This window comes from Macaca nemestrina, chromosome X (assembly GCF_043159975.1).
Source record: "Macaca nemestrina isolate mMacNem1 chromosome X, mMacNem.hap1, whole genome shotgun sequence".
NCBI lineage: Eukaryota > Metazoa > Chordata > Mammalia > Primates > Cercopithecidae > Macaca > Macaca nemestrina.
The window spans coordinates 30,794,865-30,811,305 of NC_092145.1; the positions used below are offsets into that span (position 1 = coordinate 30,794,865).

The 16,441-nt window shown below is 38.4% G+C and overlaps 1 protein-coding gene across 5 annotated transcripts in view; it reads left to right on the forward strand.

The window, feature by feature from the left end:
• Positions 1 to 16,441, forward strand: part of LOC105468440 (teneurin transmembrane protein 1) — an 839,487-nt gene that overhangs the window by 316,471 nt on the left and 506,575 nt on the right. For all 5 annotated transcript variants that reach the window (XM_071089007.1, XM_071089006.1, XM_024788669.2 and 2 more), the window contains 2 exons: positions 10,570 to 10,830; positions 12,469 to 12,525. In XM_071089007.1, coding sequence (XP_070945108.1) covers positions 10,570 to 10,830; positions 12,469 to 12,525 — 318 coding nt within the window. The remainder of the gene's footprint in view (positions 1 to 10,569; positions 10,831 to 12,468; positions 12,526 to 16,441) is intronic.

Consider the following 16,441-nt stretch of genomic DNA (forward strand, 5'->3'; position numbering starts at 1 on the left):
ATGAGCATGGTATGTTCTTCCATTTGTTTGTGTCCTCTTTGATTTCACTGAGCAGTGGTTTGTAGTTCTCCTTGAAGAGGTCCTTTACATCCCTTGTAAATTGGATTCCTAGATATTTTATTCTCTTTGAAGCAATTGTGAATGGAACTTCATTCCTGATTTGGCTCTCTGTTTGTCTGTTACTGGTGTATAAGAATGCTTGTGATTTTTGCACATTAATTTTGTATCCTGAGACTTTGCTGAAGTTGCTTATCAGCTTAAGGAGATTTTGGGCTGAGACAATGGGGTTTTCTAAATATACAATCATGTCATCTGCAGACAGGGACAATTTGACTTCTTCTTTTCCTAACTGAATACCCTTGATTTCTTTCTCTTGCCTGATTGCCCTAGCCAGAACTTCCAACACTATGTTGAATAGGAGTGGTGAGAGAGGGCATCCCTGTCTTGTGCCAGTTTTCAAAGGGAATTTTTCCAGTTTTTGCCCATTCAGTATGATATTGGCTGTGGGTTTGTCATAAATAGCTCTTATTATTTTGAGGTACGTTCCATCAATACTGAATTTATTGAGCGGTTTTAGCATGAAGGGCTGTTGAATTTTGTCAAAGGCCTTTTCTGCATCAATTGAGATAATCATGTGGTTCTTGTCTTTGGTTCTGTTTATATGCTGGATTATGTTTATTGATTTGCGAATGTTGAACCAGCCTTGCATCCCAGGGATGAAGCCCACTTGATCATGGTGGATAAGCTTTTTGATGTGTTGCTGAATCCGGTTTGCCAGTATTTTATTGAGGATTTTTGCATCGATGTTCATCAGGGATATTGGTCTAAAATTCTCTTTTTTTGTTGTGTCTCTGCCAGGCTTTGGTATCAGGATGATGTTGGCCTCATAAAATGAGTTAGGGAGGATTCCCTCTTTTTCTATTGATTGGAATAGTTTCAGAAGGAATGGTACCAACTCCTCCTTGTACCTCTGGTAGAATTCAGCTGTGAATCCATCTGGTCCTGGACTTTTTTCGGTTGGTAGGCTATTAATTGTTGCCTCAATTTCAGAGCCTGCTATTGGTCTATTCAGGGATTCAACTTCTTCCTGGTTTAGTCTTGGAAGAGTGTAAGTATCCAGGAAATTATCCATTTCTTCTAGATTTTCCAGTTTATTTGCATAGAGGTGTTTATAGTATTCTCTGATGGTAGTTTGTATTTCTGTGGGGTCGGTGGTGATATCCCCTTTATCATTTTTAAGTGCGTCGATTTGATTCTTCTCTCTTTTCTTCTTTATTAGTCTGGCTAGTGGTCTGTCAATTTTGTTGATCTTTTCAAAAAACCAACTCCTGGATTCATTGATTTTTTGGAGGGTTTTTTGTGTTTCTATCTCCTTCAGTTCTGCTCTGATCTTAGTTATTTCTTGCCTTCTGCTAGCTCTCGAATGTGTTTGCTCTTGCTTCTCTAGTTCTTTTAATTGCGATGTTAGAGTGTCAATTTTAGATCTTTCCTGCTTTCTCTTGTGGGCATTTAGTGCTATAAATTTCCCTCTACACACTGCTTTAAATGTGTCCCAGAGATTCTGGTATGTTGTATCTTTGTTCTTATTGGTTTCAAAGAACATCTTTATTTCTGCCTTCATTTCGTTATGTACCCAGTAGTCATTCAGGAGCAGGTTGTTCAGTTTCCATGTAGTTGAGCGGTTTTGATTGAGTTTCTTAGTCCTGAGTTCTAGTTTGATTGCACTGTGGTCTGAGAGACAGTTTGTTATAATTTCTGTTCTTGTACATTTGCTGAGGAGTGCTTTACTTCCAATTACGTGGTCAATTTTGGAGTAAGTACGATGTGGTGCTGAGAAGAATGTATATTCTGTTGATTTGGGGTGGAGAGTTCTATAGATGTCTATTAGGTCTGCTTGCTGCAGAGATGAGTTCAATTCCTGGATATCCTTGTTAACTTTCTGTCTCGTTGATCTGTCTAATGTTGACAGTGGAGTGTTGAAGTCTCCCATTATTATTGTATGGGAGTCTAAGTCTCTTTGTAAGTCTCTAAGGACTTGCTTGATGAATCTGGGTGCTCCTGTATTGGGTGCATATATATTTAGGATAGTTAGCTCTTCCTGTTGAATTGATCCCTTTACCATTATGTAATGGCCTTCTTTGTCTCTTTTGATCTTTGATGGTTTAAAGTCCGTTTTATCAGAGACTAGTATTGCAACCCCTGCTTTTTTTTGTTCTCCATTTGCTTGGTAAATCTTCCTCCATCCCTTTATTTTGAACCTATGTATGTCTCTGCGTGTGAGATGGGTCTCCTGAATACAGCAGACTGATGGGTCTTGACTCTTTATCCAGTTTGCCAGTCTGTGTCTTTTAATTGGAGCATTTAGTCCATTTACATTTAAGGTTAATATTGTTATGTGTGAACTTGATCCTGCCATTATGATATTAATTGGTTGTTTTGCTCGTTAGTTGATGCAGTTTCTTCCTAGCCTCAATGGTCTTTACATTTTGGCATGTTTTTGCAATGGCTGGTACCGGTTGTTCCTTTCCATGTTTAGTGCTTCCTTCAGGGTCTCTTGTAAGGCAGGCCTAGTGGTGACAAAATCTCTAAGCATTTGCTTATCTGTAAAGGATTTTATTTCTCCTTCACTTATGAAACTTAGTTTGGCTGGATATGAAATTCTGGGTTGAAAATTCTTTTCTTTAAGAATGTTGAATATTGGCCCCCACTCTCTTCTGGCTTGGAGAGTTTCTGCCGAGAGATCTGCTGTTAGTCTGATGGGCTTCCCTTTGTGGGTAACCCGACCTTTCTCTCTGGCTGCCCTTAAGATTTTTTCCTTCATTTCAACTTTGGTGAATCTGGCAATTATGTGTCTTGGAGTTGCTCTTCTCGAGGAGTATCTTTGTGGCGTTCTCTGTATTTCCTGGATTTGAATGTTGGCCTGCCCTACTAGGTTGGGGAAGTTCTCCTGGATGATATCCTGAAGAGTGTTTTCTAACTTGGTTCCATTTTCCCCCTCACTTTCAAGCACCCCAATCAGACGTAGATTTGGTCTTTTTACATAATCCCATACTTCTTGCAGGCTTTGTTCATTTCTTTTTCTTCTTTTTTCTGTTGGTTTCTCTTCTCGCTTCATTTCATTCATTTGATCCTCAATCGCAGATACTCTTTCTTCCAGTTGATCGAGTCGGTTACTGAAGCTTGTGCATTTGTCACGTATTTCTCGTGTCATGGTTTTCATCTCTTTCATTTCGTTTAGGACCTTCTCTGCATTAATTACTCTAGCCATCAATTCTTCCACTTTTTTTTCAAGATTTTTCATTTCTTTGCGCTGGGTACGTAATTCCTCCTTTAGCTCTGAGAAATTTGATGGACTGAAGCCTTCTTCTCTCATCTCATCAAAGTCATTCTCCGTCCAGCTTTGATCCGTTGCTGGCGATGAGCTGCGCTCCTTTGCCGGGGGAGATGCGCTCTTAGTTTTTGAATTTCCAGCTTTTCTGCCCTGCTTTTTCCCCATCTTTGTGGTTTTATCTGCCTCTGGTCTTTGATGATGGTGATGTACTGATGGGGTTTTGGTGTAGGTGTCCTTCCTGTTTGATAGTTTTCCTTCTAACAGTCAGGACCCTCAGCTGTAGGTCTGTTGGAGATTGCTTGAGGTCCACTCCAGACCCTGTTTGCCTGGGTATCAGCAGCAGAGGCTGCAGAAGATAGAATATTTCTGAACAGCGAGTGTACCTGTCTGATTCTTGCTTTGGAAGCTTCCTCTCAGGGGTGTACTCCTCCCTGTGAGGTGTGGGGTGTCAGACTGCCCCTAGTGGGGGATGTCTCCCAGTTAGGCTACTCAGGGGTCAGGGACCCACTTGAGCAGGGAGTCTGTCCCTTCTCAGATCTCAACGTCCGTGTTGGGAGATCCACTGCTCTCTTCAAAGCTGTCAGACAGAGTCGTTTGCGTCTGCAGAGGTGTCTGCTGTGTTTGTTTAGTTTACTGTGCCCTGTCCCCAGAGGTGGAGTCTACAGAGACAGGCAGGTTTCCTTGAGCTGCTGTGAGCTCCACCCAGTTCGAGCTTCCCAGCAGCTTTGTTTACCTACTTAAGCCTCAGCAATGGCGGGCGCCCCTCCCCCAGCCTCGCTGCTGCCTTGCCGGTAGATCACAGACTGCTGCGCTAGCAATGAGGGAGGCTCCGTGGGTGTGGGACCCTCCCGGCCAGGTGTGGGATATGATCTCCTGGTGTGCCTGTTTGCTTAAAGCGCAGTATTGGGGTGGGAGTTACCCGATTTTCCAGGTGTTGTGTGTCTCAGTTCCCCTGGCTAGGAAAAGGGACTCCCTTCCCCCTTGCGCTTCCCAGGTGAGGCAATGCCTCGCCCTGCTTCAGCTCTCGCTGGTCGGGCTGCAGCAGCTGACCAGCACCGATCGTCCAGCACTCCCCAGTGAGATGAACCCAGTACCTCAGTTGAAAATGCAGAAATCACCGGTCTTCTGTGTCGCTCGCGCTGGGAGTTGGAGACTGAAGCTGCTCCTATTCGGCCATCTTGTTCCCCCCACCGTGTCCCAAATTTCTTAGGTTATGGTTAAAATTAATCACACTTCTTGGCTTCCAATTACTTATTTGGAGCATAATGCCTTAAAGCTCACTTTTTTTGTTGTTGTTCTGATTTTTTTTTTAATTTGTTATACTTTAAGTTCTAGGGTACATGTGCACAACGTGCAGGTTTGTTACATATATATACATGTGCCATGTTGGTGTGCTGCACCCATTAACTCATCATTTGCATTAGGTATAGAATTTTAAGAAAAATAGTCTTGAGCTTATCAGAAACACAGAAATTGGCCGGGTATAGTGGCTGACACCTGCAATGCTTGAGTCCAGGAGTTCAAGACCAGCCTGAGCAACACTGGGGGAAGCTCTTCTCTACAAATAATTTTAAAATTAGCTCTGTGTGGTGGTGCACATCTGTAGTCCCAGCTACTCAAGAGGCTGAGGCAGGAGGAGGATCACCTGAACCTGGGAGGTCGAAGCTGCAGTGAGCCAAGATAATGCCAATGGACTCCAGCCTGGGTGACAGAGTGAAACCCTTTCTCAAACAAAACAAAACAAAGCAAAGAAATGGCATTTCTAGAAAAACGTTGATACAGATAGCTATAACTTTCCTTCTCAAGTTTTGATAAGTGGCTTCTTTAGGCTGAACACCTGATGATCAACTCCTAGATTCAGAAAGTACAGTCATTTTTTTTCAGCACTTCATAGCATTTTTTTAAAAATTATTAATAATTTAGCATTAGTAGATGGCCAAGGTGGCCCTGTGTGCCGGAACTCTACTCAATCTCATGATCTTCAACCGTAAATGTTTCCCTAGCTGCTGAAAGCTTAGCAGTGATGAGTTTCATCCTTAGTTTCCCTCCTAAATTTGACTTTCAACTCTTATGTGTCTAGGACAAAAGTACACCCTAGAAGATCACTGAGAAATCATGCATCATTCGGGCGTGGTGGCTCACGCCTGTAATCCCAGCACTTTGGGAGGCCGAGGCAGACAGATCACCTGAGGTCAGGAGTTCGAGACCAGCCTGGCCAACATGGCAAAACCCCATCTTTACTAAAAATATAAAAATTAGCTGGGCATGGTGGCAGGTGGCTGTAATCCCAACTACTTGGGAGGCTGAGGCAGGAGAATCGCTTGAGCCTGGGAGGTGGAGGTTGCAGTGAGCCGAAATCACACCATTGTGCTCCAGCCTGAACTACAAGAGCAAAACTCCATCTAAAAAAAAGAAAAAGAAAAAAAAAAGAAAAAAGAAATCATTCATCAGTTAGTTTTAATGGCCTCTTGGTTTAGATATAAGCAAGATGACATTTTGACTATGTTTTTGTTCATGTTACATTTACTTTATTCCACTAGAGAGAAAAGAGCAAGATCTCCTTCTAGCTGTTAGACTTTCAGCTCCACCTGTGAAAATTGATTCACAAGTCTCCTTGTTGTTTTAATATCTGGTGGTGTACAATCAACTAAAAATCTTTGTAGGGGTATATATATACTTAAGGTGTGCAATATGATAAACTTTTGCATGTATGCACCTGTGAAACTATCACCACAATCAAAATAATGGACATTTAGATCACCCCAAAGTTTTTTTGTGTCCTTTGTTATCCATCTCTCCCTCCACCCTTTTCCCCAGGCAACCACTTATTGGCTTTATGTCACAGTAGATTAGTCTGAATTTTCTAGAATTTTATATAAATGGAAGCATGCCATATGTAGATTTTTGTCTGTCTTCTTTGACTTAGCAGAGTCATTTTGAAGTCCATAACACTGTTTTGCATCGATAGTTCATCCCTTTTTAGGACTGAGTAATATTCCATTGTGTATATATACCACAGGTGTATTATCCATTCATGTGTTTGTAGACACTTGGGACATTTGCACTTTTTAGCTATTTTCGAATAAAGCTGGTATGAACAACTTTGTACAATTTTGGACAGAAGTTTTCATTTCTTTGTGATAAATGTCCAAGAGTCCAATTCCTCTTTTGGTAAGTATGGCTTTAACTTTTCAGAAAACTGCCACACTTTTTTCTTAAGTGGTTGCACAGTTTTACTTTCTCACCACCAGTATATGAGAATTGTAATTGCTCCACATTCTTTTTCAACACTTCTTGTGGGCAGAATTGTTTTAGCCATAGTAGTGGGTATGTAGTGGTATCTCATTGTGGCTTTAGTTTGCATTTTCCTGGTACCAGTGATGTTGAGCATCTTTTCATTTGCTTTTTGGCCACCTCTATTTTTTGTTGTGAAGTGTCTCTTGAAACTTTTTGCCCGCTTAAAAAATTGAATTTCAACCATTGTGGAAAGTAGTATGGCAATACCTCAAAGAGCTAAAAGCAGAACTACCATTCAACCCAGCAATCCCATTACTGGTTATATACTCAGAGGAATATAAATCATTCTACCATAAAGATGTATGCACTCAGATGTTCATTGCAGCACTATTCATAATAGCAAAGACGTGGAATCAACCTAAATGCTCATCAATGACAGATTGGATAAAGAAATGTGGTACAGGCTAGGTGCGGTGACTCACACCTGTAATCCCAGAGTTTTGAAGGGCCAAGGCAGGAAGATCACTTGAGTCCAGGAGTTCGAGACCAACCTGGGCAACATGAAGAAACCCCATCTCTATAAAAAATATGAAAAATTAGCCAGGTATGATGGCAGTGCCTGTAGTCCCAGCTACTCAGGCGGCAGAGGTGGGAGAATCACCTGAGCCTGGAAGTCAGGGCTACAGTGAGCCCTGATCACACTGCTGAACTTTATCTTCTCTAGAGAATATGTAGTACTTTAGGTAACAAGGTTATATGTACAAGGCTAGAAAACAACTACTTATGGTGCATTATAAGTGCTTTATAGATAATGCATATTTTGGGAATTTTGAGCACCACCAAGATGTTTGTGTATTTAAGAAAATGTTTTACAATGGTGACATTGATTTCAATAAAAGGAAATGAGGCATTTCAATAAACATCGGTTACTATAAGTGAAACTTTTTCTCGTTCTTTCTTTTTTTTAATGCTTTACCACTTAAAAAAGAAGAGCAACTGATAGCTAATTTGGATTGTTACTTTTTCTCTCTTTTTTTTTTTTTTTTTTTGAGACGGAGTCTCATGCTGTTGCCCAGGCTGGAGTGCAGTGGCGCGATCTCGGCTCACTGCAAGCTCCGCCTCCCGGGTTCCCGCCATTCTCCTGCCTCAGCCTCCTGAGTAGCTGGGACTACAGGCGCCCGCCACCGCGCCCGGCTAATTTTTTTTTTGTATTTTTAGTAGAGACGGGGTTTCACTGTGGTCTCGATCTCCTGACCTTGTGATCCGCCCGCCTCGGCCTCCCAAAGTGCTGGGATTACAGGCTTGAGCCACCGCGCCCGGCCAGATTGTTACTTTTTCTAATTATAGATTGACAAGAAAGTGTACTTTTATCTGACTGTACTTAATTAGAGAATTTATGAGTTAGTTTTTGTAGTCAAAGCAGGATATAGTTCCAATAGAAAATAAATTGTTTATCCTATGCAATTTTTGATCAGATTACACAGCATTTTCTTAGAAAGGAACAAATCCATGTTATAATTTCCTTTTGAATGGTAAAAGAATCTCTTTAATTAAAAAGAATCTGCTTACGTCTGTCAGTGCTTTTAAAAAAACTTTATCTCGTGTTTTATTAATCTGGAATGACAAATTGGACCTGCATTTATTTTTATTTGCTCATCCTTTTCCAACAAATGCCATGACTCAGATGCTCATATTAAAATCTTTGGAAAGCCACATCTCATATGCCATTGTATGAGTGAAACTAAATGCAAGTCTGTGCTCTTGGAAGTAAATTTTCTAATTAGTTCCCTGAATTCATGGAAAATAAATGGAGACACTTCACAGCAATTCAGAGCAAAAACTTCCTTTCTTGTGTCTTTAAACAGAATTAGAGATGATGCAGCAAAATCTGTGGTAATGCCATTAATAAACTTGCACCCTCACTACTACCCATTCCCTGGCTCCCATCCACTTCAAACAAATCTCTAGGGCAGTCGATTTCAAAGTACGATCCCTAGACCAACAGCATGGGTCTCACCAAGGAAGTCATTCGAAATGCAAATTATCTGGCCCTACTCCACACCTGCTGAATCAGAAACTTAAATTGGAAGGCATGGATGGGAGTGGGGTGCAGCAATCTATGTTTTAACAAGCCTTCTAGGTGATTCTGAAGCAGACAAGTTTGAGAGCCACTGTTCTAGGGGAGTGAAGTAAAATTCATTTCTTGCAGCTTCAAGCTGAAAGGTTTATTACCAGGTTGCTGTAGCAACAACTGCACAGTAGGATTGGATAATGAAACATTGTGAAATTAAGAGGCATGAATATTAGCTGATCCCAATATTCTAGATTGCTGAAATTTATATTGGGCAAAATTGATGTTTACTTTTAGCCTTATGGCAAGAAGCATGGTTTCATAACATTTTATGTTTGACAAGTGGAAACCACAACTATTTTTTGAATACTACTCCTTTGGAATTTAGCCAAGTTTTTGTAGAAAAAGGGAATTACTCTTTAAGACATTCATCATGGAAATCAAAAGGTAGCATACTCAGCAGTGACTTATAGCCCTGAAAGAGTTAGTTTTTAATTGAATATTTCTAATACATTGTAGTAGCTTTATTTGCCTACTATATGTTTCACAAAGCACAGTGCTATTCACCTAGTGGTATTAAGTAAACAATAAGAATTTTTTGTTAAACCCCTATTTGGTAATTATATGCCACAAAAATAGTTATTTTAAAAATATATTCATATTCTGCTTGCTTTCCTCTAGTGTGTGGTCTAAAATCCAGTACTTTCTGTATTCAAAGAATTAAATTCATGTTAGAGTTTGCATTTTATTGATATGTGCTAAGGATTAGATGCACTCAGTTAAGTTCCTTCCCAGCCAAATGACATATCCTGTCTCTGATGTCAGTCTGAGAAAATCCTGTATGGTGCACTACATCTCTGGATTACCTTATCTAAGTATTACATGGACATTTCAGATGATATGTCTTGGCATGTGGTCATTTTTCATTAACTTATTAGGAATTGTTAAAGCATCTTTTCCCCTTTTTGATACCTTGCTATAATTGAATGTAAAATTGACAATAAGACTGAATACTTGATATTCATGCAGTAAGTTGAGGGGGCATCGTTGGTGTATAGCAGAAACCATGCCTAGATGGGTGTTTTAGGAAAAAGGGCTGTGTTGCTATCCGATGTGAGCTATGAAAAAATAATACCTATCCTCTGGCGTTTATTTTCCTCAACTATAAAAAGAAGGAATTTGTTGCATCATCTTTAAGGTTCTGAAAATTTTATAATTCTAAGATCTAGGGGGAAAGGAGAGGAAATCCAATCCACGAACCACTGCCAAGGTACAATATATGACTAAAAATTTTTAAGTATTTGTTGAAAAAAAAAATTAAACAGAATAATTAGTATAAAGTCAGCCTTGAAATCCTTTAAAATCAATGGAAAATAATGATATTAGGTACTGATGATTTAGAGTTTAAATTAACATGTTTTAGGAAAAATACTTTAGAAAAGTGCATTCGAACTTAATGCTTTTTTCTCAGAGTTTTCACATTGAATTATTTATTCTTAAATCCAATGTGTATGGAATACTTAGAAAAGCAAATAATTTTAATATTTTAAGCATAGGTACGCTCTGCAGATCATATATATTCTTCCTAGAAAAGAAATATCTTTTAAAGGACACCTCTCTACACTTTATACTCCTCTGCACTCACTTATTTCATTACATTTTGTGAAACCTAAAATTGTAGCTATAAAGCTATTTTGGGCACGCTTTTTCCAGAACCTTGTAAGAATCAACAGGAGCATAATTTTAAGCTACAGAAGTGCAAAATAAGCACAGAGTCCTAGCTACCATAAATAAAAGGCCAGAATTCTAACTTTGCAAAAACACATAATTACTACCAATGGGGGAGAGGGGAATGAGGACAAAAAGTAGAATTTTCTGGGGGATTTCTTCATACTTCTAAACGTTTTCTCTGAACTTTGTTTCTTCTCAGAGATGGAATTCTGTGAAACCTCTCACACTCTGTGCTCTGGCTACCAAACAGACATGCACAGCGTTTCTCGGCGTGATTACCAGCTCGAGATGGGATCTGATGTGGACACAGAGACAGAAGGTGCTGCCTCACCTGACCATGCACTAAGAATGTGGATAAGGGGCATGAAATCAGAGCATAGCTCCTGTTTGTCCAGCCGGGCCAACTCTGCATTATCCTTGACTGACACTGACCATGAAAGGAAGTCTGATGGGGAAAATGGTAATAAACTACTTGAATTGTTTAAGTGAAACACAGAAAAAATGCAATTTTTAGCCTTTGCTTTGTTCTCCTTCCCTATATCTGCCCTTCTTTCATTTAATATGCAGAATGGAAATACAAGTTAGCAGGGACTCATGGGCAAGGCACGTACCTAAGTATCTGGCAAATAGATATTTATTTATGATAACAGACAAAATACTTTACATTTTTCGGTGAGCCCCCAAGGGAAATAATCTCATGTAATCAGTAATATTGTGCATGTTTTGTTTATTACTCACCTTTTATTTTCATCTTTATTTTCCATGGCAATACTAGTAGAATTTATTATAGAATGTCCAAATTTCATGTATTTGGGCTTTATATCAATAAATGAACAGTGAGATGAACAATTGTATAGCAAGCATATTCTGTATGTGCTTACTATTTGGATTCAGATTAACCTGTTGAATGTACAAACTCAAATTAACCAGGTTGGACTGAAATGATTTAAAAAACCAGAAGGTGAATGAACATCATCCATTTGCTTGACAATAAGGACTAGCAGCAGCATTGTGTTGTAAGCATATATGATTTTCTTGCAACTTTTATAAAAGGAAAATTTTGTCTTTTTGATTTGTTGGAAAGGGGTTAATTTATTTTATTTTTGTTCTTTTGCTCCTACCAGAGAACAAAATAGTTTCATAAAAAGCACATTACTGCTTATTAAACACATTCATCTAGTCTCTCCATCATTCTGTTTGTGTACATTTTATAGGTCCTCATTACCATGACCACAAGGCTTAGTCTGTTAGCAGTGGTAATTAGTACTTTTTCAGGTGGCAGAGAGATAGCCAGCTGCCCTGTACCTGCAGTTTTTTTTCTATTTTGTCCTCTTCTTCCTTCTTTAACCCAAACGTGACACTGGCCATATAATCAGGAATTAGAAGTTGCCTACTAATTAGAATATCACTTCCTAAATAATAGACCATAACACTTTATGGTATCATCAAGTATCCTTGGGGTCTTAATATTTTTTATATTACTTTCATATATGTATGTGTTCATGTATGCATTGTTGACTTTGGCCAAGAGTATAGGAAGTAACATATGGAAATGAGAAGGGAACATACTTGACATATGTAGCACATTCATGGAAGTGAAAGGCATTAGGATAGAAGTTAGGAGACATTTGATTGGTCACTACAGTTTTCTGGGTTTCATCTTTCAATTGGGAAAAACAATGATCAAAATTATATGAAATGGGATGGTAGGTGATCTCTTATATTGGCAAGACATCTTGTTCTCCCTCATCTCACTCTGGACATATTCACTGGGTTGAAACATTGAAATGAAAGGAAGAAGTTTCCCCACTGGGCTCTACTATTCTTTTACCTCTGCAAGTCCCTTGGTATGAGGTGTCTTTTGGGGTGATGAAAATATTCTAGACTTAAATAGATGTGATGGTTGTGCAACTCTGCAGAATACTAAAAACCACTGAACTGTATGCTTTAAAAGGATGAATATTACATATGTGAATTATATTGCAATAAAGCTGGGTTTTTTTTTTGAAGCACCACTAGATGAAGGGTAAGGGTTGAAGTTTGAGGAATTGCAGATGACTTGGACAAGTCTTAACTAGTAAAATGTTTACTGTTACAGGTTTCAAATTCTCTCCTGTTTGTTGTGACATGGAGGCTCAAGCTGGGTCTACTCAAGGCAAGTGTTTTCAAATATTTGATCACCAATTATTTTTACTTCACCCCATCTCTGGCACCCTACCCCCACAAAATGGAACCCTGCTCCTCTGACAAACAACATACAAGCCTGCTCAATGAACCTGTCGGAGAATACAGTGGCAGCTTATTTGTTTGTTTTCTTCTTGAAAATTTCATTTGTAAATGTTGGTGGTGAAGAGGAGGTCAAGGGGGAGCTAGGGAGAAGGATAAAACAGGATTCCAGGTAGGATGAGAAAACATTTCTTTAACCTGGGAGGAGAGACTGAAATCAGGATGGGTTGGATTTGGCCTTATGACTTTCTACATATATACCATGTTTGGCATGGCTCTAATAATTAACTCAATATAGTTTAGGGATTGTCATAACTTTCAGATGTTGCCTAGCAGTTGGCCTTGGTCTCTTCCTCCAGGTGTTCATGCTTGGCTTTAGCATCACACTTTATCCATGTCATCAATCATAAATAACACCTTCAAATGAAAAAAAAATGTTGTTCATCCTCTTCTGTAAACCTATATTTACACTGTGTCATTCCTTAGTAAGGGGGCATTGGTGTTTTGTTCTTTTTTTTTACTTTTGCCTTCATTGTATTCATTGGGTTTTGCCCCTTTGGAGAGGGATACTACTGAAAGTAACATTTATAAATGGTTTTCACAACCCGGTCTGTGCTGGGGGCCTTTCTCTAACACCTTGTAGTAGGGTCCACACATCCCACCACAGGGCAATGACTCAAAAATGAGATGAAACTAGTATATAAAGATTTAGAACAGTGTTTTTAACATGTAGGAACAATATGAATGTTCACTATTATTACTGGATTAGCATTTCAAAATTTCCAAACACACTTTTCATATCTTTATGCCATTTCATCTTCATGACCATTCTGTGAAACAAATTCTGTTATCTCCATTTTAGATATGAGGAAGTGTTAAAACAACAAGTCAGAAACAATCTGGCTGAATTTCACTGGATTATTTCCCAAGTGTGCTTCGTTTTCTCCCTTGGATCATGTGTGTATGCAATATGTAAACTTGAACAACTTTTCCTGCTCAGTTCTCTATGTCTTACTTTGACTCCTACTAATATTTTCAATAAGGAGTATATAATTTGTGTTCTTATTTATCACCTATGGTAAGATTTTTATCAATGTGGATTCCACAGATTTTAATTGATGACAACCATGCCTGGCCTGCCTTCAGCATTTCCATAGATCCTTGAGGAGTTGGTTTGAGTTAAGATAAGAATGTAAATGACTTTTCCAAAAGTATGTTAATTTTGAGGAAACAAGTTATTTCCAATGAATGAACTTGACGTTTGTGTGGAAATGTTGCTATTTATTTCCTATTGATTTCATCCATTCATGAAAGCATGCTAATCAAGGCATCTATTTTATTAATTTGAGTTGATGTATGTTATATTTGAAAAAGTAAATCTTTAGAATATTTGTTATGTATATGTTTTCCTACCTCAGACTCCATACCATCCCATCCCTGTGGCTCAATTAATGTCAATGACATTTTGTTTTGTTTCTGTCTTCCTATACTTTCTGAATTTTAGATTATTGATGAGACAATGGGCATGATATCATGGATCGGCTTAGGAACATTTGAGCCTCACTGCTGTGAATGTTAGATAAAAGTTAAGATGGAGGAAATTGAGGAAATTGTTAATTTAGGTGAATTGTCCAACTGAGAAATATTCTGAGAAGTAATTTCAAAGATGCTTACTATTCTATTCATCCTAGGAGAATATGACTTTGGTTTTCTACTTACATTTCCAAAATCATGTCTATAAGGACTTGTTTCTTTTATTTCATTAATTGGCCAAGCCTTTCAGAATTTTTTTTCTCATTTCCTTAACTCTATTTGGTTGCCCTTAATTGAATTTATGTCTCTGACATTTTATAACTCATGAAGAATTATAAGAAATAACCCTTAATTTCAGCACTAAAATATTTGAACTTAAAGGCCTGAAGTACTGGAAAGGAAACCATCAGGTGACAGAAGGGGATCTGGAGGCGCTTTCACAGGGATCAGAGCACTAATGCATTATGTTTCCATTCTCTCAAATTTGTCCTAAGTAAACCCTTCATCATCTGTTGATGCTGAATTGTCTATTAAGAAAGATGCACATTCACTCAAGTTAGCTTCATTCTGGGACCTGTGAACAGTCAATACCTAGGTGATACTTTGATATCAACCATCATGCTTTATTCTACGTCATTTTTATTCCCATTTCACCTTACTAACAGCATTACTACTCATCATAGGCTAATACTAGAGTTGTGTGTTTTATATCCTAACAATGGTTGTTAATAAGCACTAGACTGGAAGCTACTTGATGAAATGGTCTAATTTATTCACTTTTGTAGCTTCAATACTTAGCAAGGGGACCTAGAGCACAGTAGGCACTAAATAAATGAAAAATATGTATTGTTCTAAGGGTAAAATATATTTTTTGTCGATCTTGTCTTGTGTGACTCTCATAAGGATAGAAGTGCTATAGTGTGTCAGACCTCTGGTCATCTAACACACAACTCTATCTCTGATAGGTGATCTAATGGTAATTTAATTTTTTTATCTTTAGTTATGGATACATAATAGGTATACATATTTATGGGTACATGTGATTTTTTTGTTTTGTTTTGTTTTGACAGAGTCTCCCTCTGTAGCCAGGCTGGAGTGCAGTGGTGCGATCTCGGCTCACTGCAACCTCCGCCTCCTAGGTTCAAGTGATTCTCCTGTCTCAGCCTCCCAAGTAACTGGGGCTACAGGTGCGCACCACCACACCCAGCTAACTTCTGTATTTTTAGTAGAGATAGGGTTTCACCATGTTGGCCAGGATGGTCTCAATCTCTTGACCTCGTGATCCGCCTGCCTCGGCCTCCCAAAGTGCTGGGCTTACAGTATGTGATGTTTTGATACAGGCATACAATGTATAATCAGGGTAATTAGGGTACCATCACCTCAAGCATTTATCATTTCTTTGTTAGGAACATTCCAATTCCAATATTTTAATTATTTTAAAATATATGATAAGTTAACATTGACTACAGTCACCCTGTTGTGCTATCAAATACTAGATCTTATTCATTCTATCTAACTATATTTTTGCACCTATTAACCATGCCTACCTTTTCCCCCATTTCCCTCTACCCTTTTTAGCCCCTGGTAACCATTCTTCTATTCTCTATCTCCATAAGTACAATTGTTTTGATTTTTAGTTCCCACAAATCAGTAAGAAGATGATGTTTGTCTTTCTGTGCCTGACTTGTTTCACTTGACCTAATATCCTCCAATTCCATTCATGTTGCAAATGACAAGATTTCATTCTTTTAATGGCTGAATAATATTATATTATATATATGTACTACATTGTCTTTATCCATTCATCTGTTGATGGTTGACATTTAGGTTGCTTCCATGTCTTGGCTATTGTAAATAGTGCTATGATATATTTCCTTCCTTTTGTATATATACATAGCAGTGGGATTGCTAGAGCATATGGTAGTTCTATTTTTAGTTTTTTAGGGTGCCTCCATACTGCTCTTCATGATGACTGTAGTAAATTACATTCCCACCAATGGTATATAAGGGTTTTATTTCTCCACATCCTTGCCAACATTTGTTATTGCCTGTCTTTTGGGTAAAAGCCATTGTAACTGGGGTGAGATGATATTGTAGTTTTGATTTGCATTTCTCTGATGGTTAATGATGTTGCGCATTTTGTCATATATCTGTTGGCCATTCATGTGTCTTCTTTTGAGAAATGTCTATTCTTTTGCCCATTTTAAAATCAGATTATTTGATTTTTTTCCTATTGAATTGTTTGAGCTTCTTACACATTCTGGTATTAATCCCTTGTCAGATGGGTAGTTTGCAAATATTTTCTCCCATTC